Below are 17,231 nucleotides of genomic sequence, written 5' to 3' on the forward strand. Positions count from 1 at the left end.
ATGCAATTGTTACGGCTGTCAGCCTGGGTACACACTATAGTAGGGTGTGTTGTTTCTTTTTCTTCTGCAGGTACATGGAGCTGTGGCTCCACCCCTGTGGCAAAGCCTTGCCCAGGCCAACACAGCTGTGACTACTTCCCAATCATCCCTCCCCCAATCAAGATCCACTTCCTGTCCTTATTTAAACCCTTTTATCTTTCAGTTCGGCCTTGGCTCCCTTGACTCCCTGGACTCCCTTGACTGCCTGTGATTGTAGATGCTGAGGCAGTGGAGTCCGTACTTCTTGAGATAGTACTTATTGTCTAGAGTTAAGTAAGTTTTGTTTGCCCCAGCTTCACCTGGTATTGTAAGTACGCTACTCATTGTTATATTGAGTATTTGTTGATAAAGTTAATTATTTTGGGCTGCATAAGGGGACTTGAGATAAGTTTAGACACCCCGGGGTATACATATAGTTTGTTGCATTCATACATGTAGTTTCTTCCCCTGTCTAGACGTTTATTACATCAGTTCTGACAGTAGCACCCTTAGGCCTTATTTCCTGTATTTTTGTGGGTGTTCATTTGAACACCTGTCTGGGAGGGTGGTTTTTTAACATTTTTATTTGGGGGTGCCACTTTAGTGTCTTTTGCTTCCCCTATGTTATCCCGTAGTCCAGGTTTTGGTGGACTTTGTTGTTAATACATTATCATTGAAGGATACTTGCAGTGTCTGGCTCGTCATTGACTGAATCTTTCTGCTGTGGTAGTTGCGACTCCCTGGTATATCTTACCATCGGGGGAGTCGTAACAGCAATTCTTGAGTGAATATGGTCTAACTGTTCTTAGGGTACAAGCTCTAAGAAGCACGATTTGTCTGGGGATAATAATTTTTATGAAAACTCGATAAATTATGTGCGGAATGGTTCCGAATAGTTCAAATAATTGAATAGTAATAGGCTGGATTATATACATTTAAGAAAATCAGTACTTTGTTTGTTTGCAGTACACGTCTTGTGTGATTTTGGCAAAAAAATTCAAACTGCTTTTCAAGCGCTTAAAAGCACGATTTGGTCGAGTACGGTTAGTCTTTGCGCTTGCGGGGTTTTCTTTGGGTACTCCAGTTTTTCCCCCCACAACCCAAAATGACAGATGCCCATAATTGGCTATGATAGACTCCAGCACCCCTGGAACCCTTGAGAGAATAATCCGGACAAAAAATTAATAAAAGAATGTTGTAATTTTCATGTGTCAGTGTTTTCATGTCTGTAAACCATAATCATCTGAATTACAAGGGAAAAAAGGCTCCGAATATTTCTATCCAAATAATGATTGAATATAATGTCTGTGACACTTTCTCAAAAGATAATAAATATAATATTTTTTTGCAATATTCTAATGTTAGGAAATGTAACTGTATTTAACATGCAAAAGAATCAATTTGTTTGTGGAACAAGTGTGACGATCATTGCCTTTGAAATAAAGCCATGGCAAAGCATAGGTCTGATAAGCAAGATTTGAGATTTCCATAATGATTTTTCCAGATTATTGTAGTTGGCTATAGTGTATCATATTGTTTAAATAAAAGGCAAATCAGCCAGAATGTTGAAAATGACAGCACTAAGCGCTTAGATCTCACCGTGCTCCATCTGATTTCTCCTCAACGTACTGCGGTTGCTGCCACGTTCATTACTATCTTCTTGGCTGCACTGGCGATGTATGTGTATGGTCGCTTGGATTTCTGTGATTCTTTTCATCAGAGTACGACCCTTTTTTGCATTGCGTTTTCTTTTGAGGTGAGGGTTGCTGGCTAGCATCTTCTTGCGTTTGTAGACTTCCAGCTGGACGTAGAGCTTTTCCAACTCATCCTAAAGAAGAAAGTGAACTATACATCAATTCTAAATTCTTCATGATATAGTGTGAATGTACAATTATACTGTTCGGAAAAATTACCATATTTACTCGCATATAAGCCGCCTACGCGTATAAGCCGCCCGCGCGTATGAGCCGCCCGCGCGTATGAGCCGCCCGCGCGTATGAGCCGCCCGCGCGTATGAGCCGCCCGCGCGTATGAGCCGCCCGCGCGTATGAGCCGCCCGCGCGTATGAGCCGCCCGCGCGTATGAGCCGCCCGCGCGTATGAGCCGCCCGCGCGTATAAGCCGCCCGCGCGTATAAGCCGCCCGCGCGTATAAGCCGCCCGCGCGTATAAGCCGCCCGCGCGTATAAGCCGCCCGCGCGTATAAGCCGCCCGCGCGTATAAGCCGCCCGCGCGTATAAGCCGCCCGCGCGTATAAGCCGCCCGCGCGTATAAGCCGCCCGCGCGTATAAGCCGCCCGCGCGTATAAGCCGCCCGCGCGTATAAGCCGCCCGCGCGAAAATTGTTGGAATGAAAACCTGCACTTTGTGGAATAGTTTGCCCACCCCTGGTTTAGAATAAAGTTAGTGAAGATATTAACCTCCAAGTACTATTTACTGCTAACATGGTAAATACCTACTTCCCAAAATGACCGTAATTTTCTTTTGCAAATATCCTGTGTATCTAACCTGCAATTCTTCTTTTTTTTAGCAGCAAAAGGAGTGTATAAATCAGCTAGATTGTGTGTTTCCTCACCCGTATATCTTCAGGGTCCAAGCTGTACTCACTCCAGGCTGAGGTGATGCTGTTGTTAGGGTAAGAAACAGATCTCCCGATATCCAGCTCTTCCTCATAGGCCTCAGTGGAAATATCGTCCCAAGCCTGAGTCACTTTGCATAAGAACTAAGATAGATAGAGTTGCAATGAATCTATAACCACATAAAAACCTCATCACAAACATGTGTTTGTTGTTATTGTTATTCTAATATGGAACAACTCTGAAAGTAGTACAAGGTGTGATGGCATAAACTAATAAATGTTTTCGTGGTAGTAAAATTGATATTCCAGGAATAAAAAGCTTTTCTGGCCAAATTTATATGCTTAAAAAATGATCCATTTCTATGGAAGAAAAGAGTTGGCGCGTCCCCTTCACAGTTCTAGGATCAAGGGTTCGATCTCAGGGCCGGACATTCCTGTGTTTAGATTGCATTGAGCTTGAGTGTTTTTTTTCTTTGGGATATCTGGTTTCCTCCCACATCCCAAAAACATGCATGGTAGGTTGGTTGGACACTCTAAATTTCCCCTAGGTATTAGTGTGAGCATGAATAGGCTGGGATAGGATCCAGAACTCCCTGCAACCCTTGGGAGAATAAGCAGTATGGAAAAATGTACCGTATTTTCACGACTATAAGACGCACCGAATTTGAAGAAATAAAACATTTTTTCCAATCCAATATCCTGTTTTTGGTGTTTTTTCAGAGAGTTGGAACTAATTAATTTGTTTTTAGTTCATTTCAATGGGAAACATTCGTTTGATTTACGAGAATATCGACATACGAGCTCAGTCCCGGAACGAATTAAGCTTGTATGTAGAGGTACCACTGTGTATACGTGTATATATATATCTACCTCTACCTCTACGAAATGCAATGATAATTGCTTTAGAAGCTCAGTCCACCATATTCTGGGCTCTCATTGGCTGTCTCACAACAACCCTCCCTTTTCTTTAACCCATTGTCTTCTTAAACTTATTTATGCTTGGGGTAGCTGTGGCCAAGTGCCACGACCTGAACCGCAGCCTTCGGTGTGCGAAATTGTGTCGTGGGGGCAGGTGATGGGCCGTGTAGTCAGTAATACGGACGTTGACAAGTTAGTTGGTCGATGTGCACCAAAACGGATCTTGAGTAAATGTAACGCTCGGCAATACACGGGGAATTCAACGAGAAGGCAGCCAAGGAGGAAGCAGAAACCATTGCAACAGCACAAATAAGAAAAAAACGGGGGAGAAACAAACTTTGCGACTTTGTGGAAAAAACAACCTGAAAAAGTGTTCACGAGTCGTGCCCACTTTGACGACGTTTGTCTTGTGCATTTTAGAAACATTATTAAAAGTCGTCAAAGGCAATCGTCTTTGTATGGTATTATTTTTTCAAAATGTTGGTCAACCAGAAGCAGGTAAGAACCTGTAGTGATTTATGAAACGGGTGTAAAATTACATTTCATTTGAATTCTTAATGCTGTGTTCATTAAATTTGTGTTCATGTTTGTGTGCTATCTTTATGTTGCATCCCGGTAGCTTTCTCTTGTTCCCATGCGTTTTAACACGGGTTTGTATAAGTATTATTCATTTTGTGACATTAATAAATAATATGGTCATTTTTGTGTTTCTTACATTTTATTTACAAAGTTGGGACATGTTGACCAATTTTAAAAGGGTTTAGTTGGTAGATGTGTGAGGACCGTGGAACAAATTGGAGAATTTACATATAAAATACACCTACTTATGAAATTTTCAAGTTACGAAAAAAGTTCTGAACCAATTAATTTCGTAATACCTTGACATACGAGTGCCCTGACATAGGAGCATTTTGAGATAAGAGTAAAATTCCGAGCAAATATTTACCTTGAGATACGATATATATATATATATATATATATATATATATATATATATATATATATATATATATATATACATACATACATATACATTAACATATACATTAACATATACATACATACACATACATACATACATATACATACATATACATACACATACATACACATACATACATACATACATACATATACATACATATACATACACATACATACACATACACATACACATACATACACATACATATACATACATATACATACATACATATACATATCAGTGACGGGCCGTCAGGGCCTTCAAGGCCTTCTCTGCTGGCCTAAGAAATATCTGAATCATATTATATTCCGTCCATCAATACTTATTATTCCAAATGGTCTGTTAGCTTCCTTTCATTGCTTTCCCCCCTGGTTGCACTGCTTCCAGATGTGTGTTTTCATATTGAAGCATTTAACCAATCACATTTCAGCCATTATTTGTTGCCAGATCAGATCTGCCTCAAAGCCTTCACAATCAGTTCTTGCGGGGTCTGCTGCATTAAACAAGACTGTTGCTTTTAACCAATCAGATTTCGAGTTGGCAACCCCACAATGATTTTTCATAGGTGTTAGCATTTTGCTGGCTGGGACATGTCATTGCTTTCACAAACTATGATTGGCTAGTAGGCGGGCCAAAGCAGCCAGAGATCGCAAACTCCACCCACTTGGCCGACAGTGGCAAAAACAAATGAATTCTGTTGCAGATTTCTCTCACAAAGCTATTTTCCAGACGGACTTTTCAAAAAAAAAAGGACATTATTAAGAAAGGGCGGTCAACTCCGAAGCTAGCAAGCCTGTTACAGCCGGGAATATGGTGTGTGCGGCACTTTCAGTGTGCTAACTTAGCTCCACAAGCAAATAGTATATTGTTGTTTTGATTTAGAGCCATTTTCAAAACGGACTATGCCAGAAATATGACAGGGCAGGCTCGAATTTCATCATTGGCTTCGATGGCGATAGGAAAGAAGGAAGAAAGAAAGGAGGATGGATATTGTGTAAAAAGGATTTTTGGTGAGTAAAATATGGCCATATTCCTAAATAATATTTCAATTGTGGGCCAAGTTCTGATATCTGAAAAGCTCCAGTGTTTGTATTTAAGCTCCAGTGTTTGTATTTAATCACAAAATGCTGCTAGGAAGTGGATTTTACCCCAGTTTAATTTTTGACGTTTCACCATTGACGTCCATCGCTGTCTTTTCCCGGGAAAAATCACCCCCCTGGCCTGGTTGTAATGTCTCAAAAGCTCCAGTATTTGTATTCAATCAATAAATGATGCTAGGAAGTGGATTTTACCTAATTTTAGTATTTTAGTGCATTTTTTGTCATTTCACGTATGGACGTATCGACGTTCATCGCTGTCTTTTTACAGGGGAAATGATACTCCGGGCCCGGTTCTGATGTCTAAAAAGCTCCAGTATTTGTATTTAATCAATAAATGCTGTTTTTGGCTGGATTTTACCCCATTTTTGGGCAATGTTTGCCCGTACGCCATTGACGTTCATCGCTGTCTTTTCCCGGGAAACTCCCCCCCTGGCCTGGTTTTAATGTCTGAAAAGCTCCAGTATTTGTATTTAATCATGAAATGCTGCTAGGAAGTGGATTTTACCCCATTTTTGTGCATTAACTTATTGATTATTTTTTATGTGTTGCAGCTGTAGCTGTAGTAGAGGTTTTATAGCCATAAAATAGTTTTTGAGGGTTGGATTGATACGTTAAAGGCGCTACCAGATAATGAACCGCCCGCCACTGATACATATACATACATACATATACATACATACATACATACACACATACATACACACATACACACATATACATACACATATACACATATACACATATATATATATATATATATATATATATATATATATATATATATATATATATATATATATATATATATATATATATATATATATATATATATATATATATATACATATACACATATACACATATACATATATATATACATATGTACATATATATACATATATACAGTTGTGGTCAAAAGTTTACATACACTTGTGAAGAACATGTCATGGCTCTCTTTAGTTTCCAGTTATTTCCACAACAATTTTTCTCTGATAGAGTGATTGGAACAGATACTTCTTTGTCACAAAAAACATTCATGAAGTTTGGTTCTTTTATGACTTTATAATGGGTGAACAGAAAAAAGTGATCAAATCTGCTGGGTCAAAAATATAAATACAGCAACACGAATTAGCAATTTTGGTGACTTAGAAAGTTGTCAGTGAAATGAGCTTCATAGCATGGCCTCTTAACTTCTTGTGAGTGATTATGAGTGACTACAGCTGGTGACTTCTCTGAGGCCATCTAAATAGGGCTCATTGGATGCAAACGCCCATAAACGCTACAATGGGAAAGTCAAAGGAGTTCAGCATGGATCTGAAAAAGCGAATAATTGACTTGAACAAGTCAGTAAAGTCACTTGGAGCCATTTCAAAGCAGGAGGGTGAAGATTCAACCGAGAATCACCAAAAAACAGATCTGCCAAGAATTAGAAGCTGCTGGAACACAGGTGTCAGTGTCAACAGTCAAGCGTGTTTTGCATCTCCATGGACTGAGAGGCTGCCGTGCAAGAGGGAAGCCCTTGCTCCAAAAGCGGCACCTTAAGGCTCGACTGAAGTTTGCTGCTGATCACACATAGGCGAAGATAAGACCTTCTGGAGGAAAGTTCTGTGCTCAGACGAAACAAAAATCGAGCTTTTTGAGCACAATGCCCAGCAATATGTTTGGAGGAGAAAAGGTGAAGCCTTTGACCCCATGTACACCATGCCTACCGTCAAGCACGGTGGTGGTAGTATTATGTTGTGGGGCTGTTTTGCTAACAATGGAACTGGTGCTTTACAGAGAGTGAATGGGATAATGAAGAAGGAGGATCACCTTCAAATTCTTCAAGATAACCTAAAGTCATCAGCCCGAAGATTGGGTCTTGGGCGCAGTTGGGTGTTCCAACAGGACAATGACCCCAAACACACATCAAAAGTGGTAATGGAATGGCTAAATCAGGCTAGAATTAAGGTATTCGAATGGCCGTCCCAAAGTCCTGACTTGAACCCCATTGAGAACTTGTGGACAATCCTGAAGAAACAAGTCCATGTCAGAAAGCCATCAAATTTTACTGAACTGCACCAATTCTGTCAAGAGGAGTGGTCAAATATTCAACCAGAAGCTTGCCAGAAGCTTGTGGATGGCTACCAAAAGCGCCTAATTGAAGTGAAAATGGCCAATGGATATGTTACTAAATATTAGCACTGCTGTATGTATATTTTTCACCCAGCAGATTTGATCACTTTTTTCTGTTCACCATAATAAAGTCATAAAAGAACCAAACTTCATGAATGTTTTTTGTGACAAAGAAGTATCTGTTCCAATCACTATCAGAGAAAAATCAGAGTTGTAGAAATAACTGGAAACTCAAGAGTGCCATGACATTATGTTCTTCACAAGTGTATGTAAACCTTTGACCACAACTGTATATATATCACAGATCATCACATTTTATCATATTGGAGGGATACCTTTGGAAGAAGAAGAACACCCACAGTCATAGTGACAGTTATCTGAGTGTGAGTGAAGATCAGTATCAGCATCCAATCAGGTTGGAGGCTAGATGCCAGAGAGAACCTGTAGGAACAGACGCCGCAACAGTTGAAATGTAAAAGAAAGATGAGCAGACTTTTTGAAGCCTGAATTTTCAAATAGCACATATCAAGTGCAGCCCCCATTTTTTCCTCTTTACACATAGAGTGTAAACAATGTAGGACTTTAAGGATTAAACCCTGACACATTCATTTTCACCAATACAAAACCATATCATACAACAACATAGCATGATTTGACATTAAAGACTTCTGTAATGGAACAACGCGGCCTGGAGTCCAAATGGGTAGCTTGTCGACCTCACAGTTCTAGGGTTGAGGGTTTGATCCCAGGTTGGAACTCACTATGTGGAGTTTCCATGTTCCCCCCCGGTCTTGCGTGTTTTTTTCTTTGGGTACTCCTACATCCCAAAAACATGCAGGGTAGACTGATTGAAACTTGGTGTGTCTCATAATAAAACTTATATTTTGCCATTATTTAGTCATGACTGCATGAACTTCCTCATTTCTTCAGTAGAGCTCTGCCGTGTAGACAGATGTGTCCTTGAAGACTTGTAATATTGTCGTTATCTTGTATTTCCCAGTTCATAACAAAAGTATACTGTATGAAGTGGAAAATCCCATCCTTGTTCATTTTTGTGGAAAATCTCATACTTATTCAGTTTCAGTACCGCCCTTCTGAGAGTATAAATGTAATTGTAAATTATTTGTCTGCACGCATTTTTGAAGGACAGACATTGCCTGTAGTTCACCTGTGCTCGGAATATTCTGTAATAAAAGCTTCGAAGACGCTGTTCATTGTCTCCAGCCTGTATTTGGACAACCAAAATGCATGTGATGTTAGTCAGAGATTTGCCTGAACAAGAACGAAATGTGAGATGCATGTTTGGTGACATTAATGAAAGAAACGGAAAGGCTTGTGTTAGAAGAGAGGAGTCTTTAAAATTAGAAGTGGAAAAAACTAACAGGTTGTCTATAAGGTGTAAAAGTGAGAGACAATGCTAAGAAAGGTAAGCAAGGTATCACCGATTCGCCCTTCTCGCCGCCTCCTTACTCGGAGGAGAAACGACTTTCCGGCGGTGACCCTACCAGGGGCACAAGGCCCCAGACAACATAGCCCCAAGGATAATTGGGACACACAAACCCTACCACCATGATATGGTGATGATTCATTGGGGGAGAATTTCCGGATGGTAACACCCACTGCTGCTCCGCCGCCTCTGCCTCCAGCGCCACCTTCCAGTTCCCACTTGTTGAACAACACTCTGTGGCATGCGCCACTGCCGACATATACTGGGCAAGAGTCGATATTTACCCTAGTGGCTGGCTCAAAGCTGAACACTTTTGGGCTCTCTGGTCATCTTGGGTTCGTAAACCTCAGATCTTATGATATGGTAACTGATTGTATGGATTGGACTCTGACAAATCAGGGGATGAGGCATTTCAGACAATTGAAAACAACACATGAGCATTAAACATGGGAGATTTGTTTAATATACAGTGGTACCTCGACATACGAGTGCCTTGACATAAGAGCAATTTGAGATATGAGTAAAATTTCGGTCAAATATTTATCTTGAGATACGAGACAAATTTTGATATACGAGGATACAGCGGACGTGAGAGGCTGCTCATAGAACATCATGGGCACTGCCTTTCCCGTCGCAACTCCCTCGTGTAATGTCTCTCTGGTCGCAATTCCCTCGTGTAATGTCTCTCCGAGCACTGGGCGGAGCATTGCATTTTTAAAGTGTTTTTTTCCCGTTAGTCAATGCGAATGGCGTATATACTACTTCTCGTTGGCAAGTGGTCGTGCGTTATCCTATTGTGAGGACATTTGTCTGCATAATTTTTGGAATATTTTGAAGGGAATACAAAAGCAAACAACCCTCGATAGCTTGCATCTGAAAGTCAGGGTGGAGGCGGAGCAAATAGACCCAACCCGGGAGAAAAAAGGTATCAAAATTTTAAACAAAATTAGAATTAAGTTTAGTGTAAAATGAGATTAAATTTATTTTTGTGTCTGCATCGTAATCCAAGTTAATTTAAATTTGTTTATGTTATGTTACAAGCGTGTTGCCCTGCAAAAAGTCTCCCCCCCTCTGTCCATTTCTCTCTCCCCTTCGCGAAATCCGTCTAATTTTAGTACTATTAAACACACTTTAGTACTATTAAACCACTAGTTATTTGTTACTTTGTTAATACGTAGATGGCGAATTAGAACAAATAAAAATGTTTTTCCAATCCAATAACCTGTTTTGGGTGTTTTTTCAGAGGGGTGGAATGAATTAATTTGTTTTTAGTTCATTCCTATGGGAAACGTTCATTTGAGTTACGAGTAAATCGACATTCGAGCTCAGTCCCAGAACGAATTAAGCTCTTATCTCGAGGTACCACTGTATATATTTCCAGATCTCTTAAGTGTTTCCTTTTGCGGTACTAAATATGTTTATAGAGAATTCTTTTATCACTTTATTTCTTAGAGAAGTAAATGTCTCTCTGTCATTAATCCTTTTTTTTGAAGTTATATTTGGAGAACATGGTCTCGTTTTTTCATTAATGCCTGTATGTCTTCATTTAACCATGGGAGGTGATTTTTTTTGATGGTTTTGTTTTAATTTTACTTGTGAATGCAGACACTGTGTGTTGACATAGCATGATTATGGTTGAGATAATTGTCCCAATTAATACTGTTTAATGCCTGTATCAAATTTGGCATCTCCCTTTTCGGTACTCTCCTCTGCTCCAATATGGTTTTCTGAGCGCATGAGTATCTGTTTTTAGGAAGCTTTCTTGAGACCAGGTTGAGGTTATGATCTGATGGACCTGTAATCATATTCAATGTCTTATGGATCCTCTCACACTGATTGGAAAAAGATCAGATAGTTAGTCTAGTGCAGGGCCTATGGCTCGCGAGCCATATGTGGCTCTTTTGATTGGTGGATATGGCTTTCTGCTAACCTGTAGGCTTAAACATACCTCTCATGTCATTGTAATTGTATTTTTTTTCCATTAAACTTCCTTTTGAATGCATATTCTCATTGATACTAATTGATTGGGAACAGCTTAATAATGTTGTTAAAAGAATTCTGAGATTTTGTTGTTGTTTTAGTGTTGAAATGACCAAAAACAAAAGGCCACATTTTCATGTAGTCATACCTCTACTTACGAATGCCTCTAGGTGTGAAATTTCCAGGTTACGAAACTTTTTATATGCAAATGAGTGCCTCGAGATAAGAAAAATATCCAAGTTATGAAAACCCCCAAAAAGTACATGCATTCGATATCCGTTATTTTATTTAGAAAATATTGTCGCAAAAGCATTGATTCTCACTTGAGAAGCTCTCTACTCTATACTGGGCTATCATTGCCTATCTCACAACAACCACTGTTTCAAGATTCTCTCTTATGTACTTTTGACCGCCTGTGTTTTTTGTTGAGTTTTTCCAAGTGTGGATAAATCAGCTGCTTCTGTTTTAACATCATGCCTCACAAGAAAATTATCAGTGCGAATGAAAAGAAGTGGTCAGCGTGGATGACCAGCTGGCCGAGGGGCCATAAAAATGAACTCTCTAGAGTTAATGAAACACTCGACAATACGGGGGAATACAACAAGAAGGCAGACGAGGAGGAAGCAGCGAGCATTGCAACAGCAAAAAAAATTAAGAAATGCTGGAGATATTGCACGAATTTTCTGTCTCCGTAGAAATAAAAAACAATATCCAGAAAAGGTGTTCACGAGTCGTGCAATTGACGTCGTTTGTCTGTTGCATTATAGAAACATTATTAAGTCAGCGGCGTGGTGGAGCGAGTGGTTAGCGCGTTGCCCTCACAGCTCTGGGGTCCTAGGTTCAAGTCCAGGTCAGTCCATCCGTGTGGAGTTTGCATGTTCTCCCCGGGCCTGCGTGGGTTTTCTCCGGGTACTCCGGTTTCCTCCCACATTCCAAAAACATGCATGGTAGGCTGATTGGACACTCTAAATTGCCCCTAGGTATGGATGCGAGGGTTCATGGTTGTCTATCTCCATGTGGCCTGGCTGGCCACCGATTCAGGGTGTCCCCCGCCTCGGGCCCAAGACAGCTGGGATAGGCTCCAGCACCTCTCGTGACCCTAATGAGGATAAAGCGGTTCAGAAAGTGAGATGAGATGAGATGACAATAAAGGCTTTTGATTGATTGATTTTGATGAGTAATACCTTGAGATACGAGCTAAATGCGTTCGGGGACCGAGCTCTTATGTCGATTTATTCGTATCTAAAATCAACTTTACCCATTGAAATGAACTAAATGCAAATTAATTCGTTCCCGGGCTCTGAAAACACACCAAAAAACTAAATATTATAATAATAATAAATAATCTTTGTTATTGGTTGTAATTCACCACCTACTCACAAAGTAACAAATACCTATCTAGTGGTTAAGATGTTCAATACTAAAATGTGTCATTACTCAGTACAGAGACTGCGTGGAGAGAGACTTGGCGGACGCGCTCACAACATAACATAAACTTTAAATTTGACTTAAATGAACTTAGATGACTATACACACTTAAAAACAAGTTTTAATCTTACGTTACACTAAAAACCCTCTTGTGCAATTGCTGAGGCAATTATGTTAATGTTTTCCACCGTGGCTTTTGAGACAGAACTTCCTGCTTCTCCATGAGTGAGGACCGAGTCTTCGTTTCTTCCAGTTAGTTTTTATTTAAATTATCGAACCAGTCACAACTTCGAAGGGTTTTGCTGGTGTCTTTTTCAGATGCTTGTTTGCTTTCAAGTCCGCGGAATTTCTCGTATGTTGGGGCATTCGTATGTCAAGGTATCACCGTATATGAATAGTGTCTGGCTCTCTTTCAAAAAGTTCCCCGACCCGTCGTCTAGTGGGACCTTTGATTAGTTGTGTAAAGTTAAATTTAATTAACAGTGATTTCATCTGTCTTTGATTTGATTTGTCAAGTCAGTTAATATTTAAATCTTCAAGCAGTATAACTTCATTTTTTTGTGTCACATTCCCTAAGTAGGGTCCGAAGCTCTGTATAGAATGTATTAGAGGCGGCTGGAGTTCAGTATATGCCAATCAAAGTATTTGACATTTGTGCAGATAGTGATATTTTAAGACTGATGCATTCAAGGTTTTGTACGTTATTGGATTGGATAACTTTATTCATCCCGTATTTGGGAAATTTCATTGTGACAGTAGCAAGAGTCCATTCTATCTGCTTACATTAAAATATTCCCTAACATAGTACATCAACCTCCCGCAACGGTCTCCCACACAGTCCCTTCTGAAGATATTGTAACCCGGTATCTGTAATCCTGCCATCGGTCAATTTAGATTAAGCGATTTATCGGATACGCATAAAAAAAAAATCAAGGATTGAGTTACTTAATAGATGATGAATTTGGGAGTCCTTTCAGTTTATGTCGTGGGTCCCAAAGCACCTTGGCTTGGTTAAAGGTAATAATCCATGGTGGTCCTGGTGATCTCGCTATCTCTTTCGGTGTATTGTGTGCACGATGAAAGTCGCTAGAAAGCGTAGTTACGTGCCAGACACCGATGTTTAATAAATCCATATGTTGTTTGATGTTAAAGTCCGGTATTGACGAACAACTTGCAAAAAGACAGACAAGTACAGCAATCCCTCGATTATCCTGTATTATTAATGTAGACCAGACATGGCCGCGATAAACGAAAAACCGCGAAAGAGGGTCACCCCAATTTAAAAAATAAAAATTAAAATATTATTATTATTATTATTTTACTTCAGTACTGAGTCCTAGTGGCAAACGGAGGACAGGGGAGTGGCTTCCACTTGCGAATTACAGCATGGATTTTCCCATTTTTATGAATTTGAAAAAAAACCTTTTTTTTACTTCAGTGCTGAGTTTTAGTAGCAAGCGGAGGATGGGGGAGTGGCTTCCGCTTGCAAGTTTCAGTGTGGATTTTCACACTTTAATGAACTTTAAAAGTGTTATTTATTTATTTATTTTTTACTTCAGTGCTGAGTTCTAGTAGCAAGCGGAGGACAGGGGAGTGGCTTCCGCTTGCGAGTTTCAGCGTGGATTTTTAAATTTTTATGACCTTACAAACAAAAAATTTAATTAACAAAAAAATTCCCCCCCAAAAAAATGCGATGTAGTGAAACGGCGATAGTTTAAGCCGCAATAGTCGAGGGATTACTGTACAAAAGTTTCAACCCAGTCCTGGTATTTATGTAATTAATGTAAGGGGATTAAAAACAATTGGAAAGGGTGGATTGGAAATAACAAACATCAATTTTTTTTCTTTTTTTCAACTCTGGAGTTCATCTTTTCATCTCTCATCTCATCACATCTTCTGCTTTATCCGAAGTCGGGTCGCGGGGGCAGCAGCTTCAGCAGGGAAGACTAGACTTCCATCTGCCCAGCCACTTCATCCAGCTCTTCTGGGAGGACCCCAAGGCGTTCCCGGATCGGATCGTCGTCGGATCTTCTGCGTATATTCCTGTGTAGATTCCATTGCCATGCAGCCACGCTACCCTTCTCCTCGATACCACTTGTTCTCCAGTTTCCGGTTTGGTTTCGTTTCCGTTTCACAAGTCCTCGTTGTTTTGTAAGGTCCCTTTTAAGTTATCAGCTCATATCCTACCGACCACATGGATTCAGCGGGAAGCTCCCCAAAATCTTTTAGGGAATTTATAATGACTACGCCATGGTGTGGGCAACTTAGAGACGTTTTGGCAGCGGAAGAATCCCGACTAGGAGGTAATTCTGAGCCTCCATCGGCCCCGGTCGGACACCCCAGCTCAAGTTTCACCTATAAACCGACCCTTCCCTCACTCCGTCGCTATGGGCTGCCAGCACAGCTAAGTGAGAATACCCAAGTTCCGACGCCCCCTGTTCATCGCCCGAGTTATCTGAATTCAGCGAGTCTTTTCCTCAACACAGAGAGAATCCCCAGCCTCCATCGAACCCGTTGGAAAGTCACATCTATGTCGGTTGGGACTGTGATTTTTCTGATTGTGAGGATGATCGGGAGCTAATTGATTTGTGGGCTGGATATTCGGACTCGGACAGTGATTTCCTCAGCCAATTCGGACTTCGATACACCCCCCGGAGGACGTTGACCCCGACGCCTTCTCCGATTACTCTGACCTGAATTACCCCAACCAGGATTTGCCGTGTCGGCTGGCCATCTGCAATGGGCCACCACGTGGCGGCTGGCGTGCTGTGCCGTCCTCCCGGCGCGCCACAGGGAGAAGCGGAAGGAGGGCCTGGATGCTCAAGCCCCTGATCAAGCTCCTCGCTCTACCTCGTCCGTCCAGGCTCCTCGCTCGACCTCGCCCGTCCAAACTCCTCGCTCGACCTCGCCCATGCAAGCTTCTCGCTCGACCTCGCCCGTCCAAGCTCCTCGCTCGACCTCGCCCGTCCAAGCTCCTTGCTCGACCTCGCCCGTCCAAGCTCCTTGCCAGACCTCGCCCGTCCAAGCTCCTTGCTCGACCACACCCGTCCAAGCTTCCCGTATTCCCGTACCGATGCCACGCACAATATTCCCCATGCCGGCTGGACCGCCAGTCGCACCCGTGCCGAAGCCACGAACCAGGTTTCCCGTGCCGGCTGGGCCACCAGTCGCACCCGTGCCGAAGCCACGAACCAGGTTTCCCGTGCTGGCAGGGCCGCCAATCGCACCAGTGCTGAGGCCACGAACCAGGCTTCCGGTCCCGGCTGGCCCGCCTAGTTCCTGTCCGCCTAGTTCCTGCCTGCCAAGCTCCTGCCTGCCAAGCTCCTGCCCGCCAAGTTCCCGCCCGCCAAGTTCCCGCCCGCCAAGTTCCCGCCCGCCAAGTTCCCGCCCGCCTAGTTCCCGCCCGCCCAGTTCCCGCCCGCCCAGTTCCCGCCCGCCCAGTTCCCGCCCGCCCAGTTCCCGCCCGCCCAGTTCCCGCCCGCCCATAAGCGGCGGCGACACGCCGGGCCCCTTGGTGTCTGTTAAGGGCAGGGGGCTTGGCCAGCACTTAAAAGGCCAGTGGGGATGCCCGCCGGACCGGGTACTCGGCCTCTCCTACGCTTTGTCACCGGCCGGCACGGACGCCCGCCGGATTGGCCTCGCCTACGCCTCGTCTCAGGCTGGCGCGGACGCCCGCCAGTCCGGCCACGTCTCGGCGCGTACGCCCGCCGGATCGGCCTCTCCTACGCCTTGTCTCGGGCCGGCGCAGACGCGCGCCGATCCGGCCACTCCCACACCTCATCTCGGGCCGGCGCGGACGCCCACCGGACCGGCCACTCCCACGTCTCGTCTCGTCTCAGGCTGGCGCGGACGCCCGCCGGACCGGCCACTCCCTCATCAGGTCACAGGCTTGCGTGGATGCCTGCTTTTCTCTTCTCATGGACATTCGGCATTAGGACGTCTACTTTCCGTCCCTTAGAGGGGAGGTACTGTCAGGAGCAGCCTGCTGCTGCTTTTCCCACTTTTGTTTGTCCCTCCTGCCCTGCCGTTGTGTTCGCGCAGCTGCGCGTGATTCGTAATCAGTCTCTGAGTTGTGTATTTAAACACCAATGAGTTTAGTATCGTCGTCGGATCGTCTGCGTATATTCCTGCGTAGATTCCATTGCCATGCAGCCATGCTACCCTTCTCCTCGATGCCACTTGTTCTCCAGTTTCCGGTTTGGTTTGGTTTCCGTTTCACAAGTCCTCGTTGTTTTGTAAGGTCCCTTCTAAGTTATTAAAGTTGTTGTTTTGAGCACAAAGTGCCTCGTCCTCACCTGCTTCCCCGCGACTGGGTCCTAATCCTTTCTACCTCGCCGAAGACGTCTCCCGTGGACGTAACACGGAGGAGTAGCGGCTCTACTCCAAGCCCCTCCCAGATGACCGAACTTCTCACCTTATCTCTAAGGGATAGTCTTGACATCCTGCGGAGGAAACTCATTTCAGCCGCTTGTGTCTGGGATCTCGTTCTTTCGGCTAGATGAGGGTGGCTAGATCGACTGGTAAATAGAGAGCCTCGCCATTTGGCTCAGCTCCTTCTTCACCACGACGGACCGGTGCAGAGTCCGCATCACTGCAGACGCCGCACCAATCCACCTGTCATTCACCCGCTCCATTCTTCCCTCACTCGTGAACAAGAACCCAAGA

The 17,231-nt window shown here is 43.0% G+C and overlaps 1 protein-coding gene across 5 annotated transcripts in view; it reads right to left on the reverse strand.

Moving 5' to 3' along the window:
* The window catches only part of LOC144085516 (metabotropic glycine receptor-like), a 97,864-nt gene that overhangs the window by 12,941 nt on the left and 67,692 nt on the right, over positions 1-17,231 (reverse strand). For all 5 annotated transcript variants that reach the window (XM_077614854.1, XM_077614856.1, XM_077614853.1 and 2 more), the window contains 3 exons: positions 8,047-8,152; positions 2,591-2,737; positions 1,618-1,846 (listed from right to left, as the gene is read on the reverse strand). In XM_077614854.1, the coding sequence (XP_077470980.1) occupies positions 1,618-1,846; positions 2,591-2,737; positions 8,047-8,152 (482 nt within the window). The remainder of the gene's footprint in view (positions 1-1,617; positions 1,847-2,590; positions 2,738-8,046; positions 8,153-17,231) is intronic.

The sequence above is a fragment of the Stigmatopora argus genome, chromosome 12 (assembly GCF_051989625.1).
Source record: "Stigmatopora argus isolate UIUO_Sarg chromosome 12, RoL_Sarg_1.0, whole genome shotgun sequence".
NCBI classification, from domain to species: Eukaryota; Metazoa; Chordata; class Actinopteri; order Syngnathiformes; family Syngnathidae; genus Stigmatopora; species Stigmatopora argus.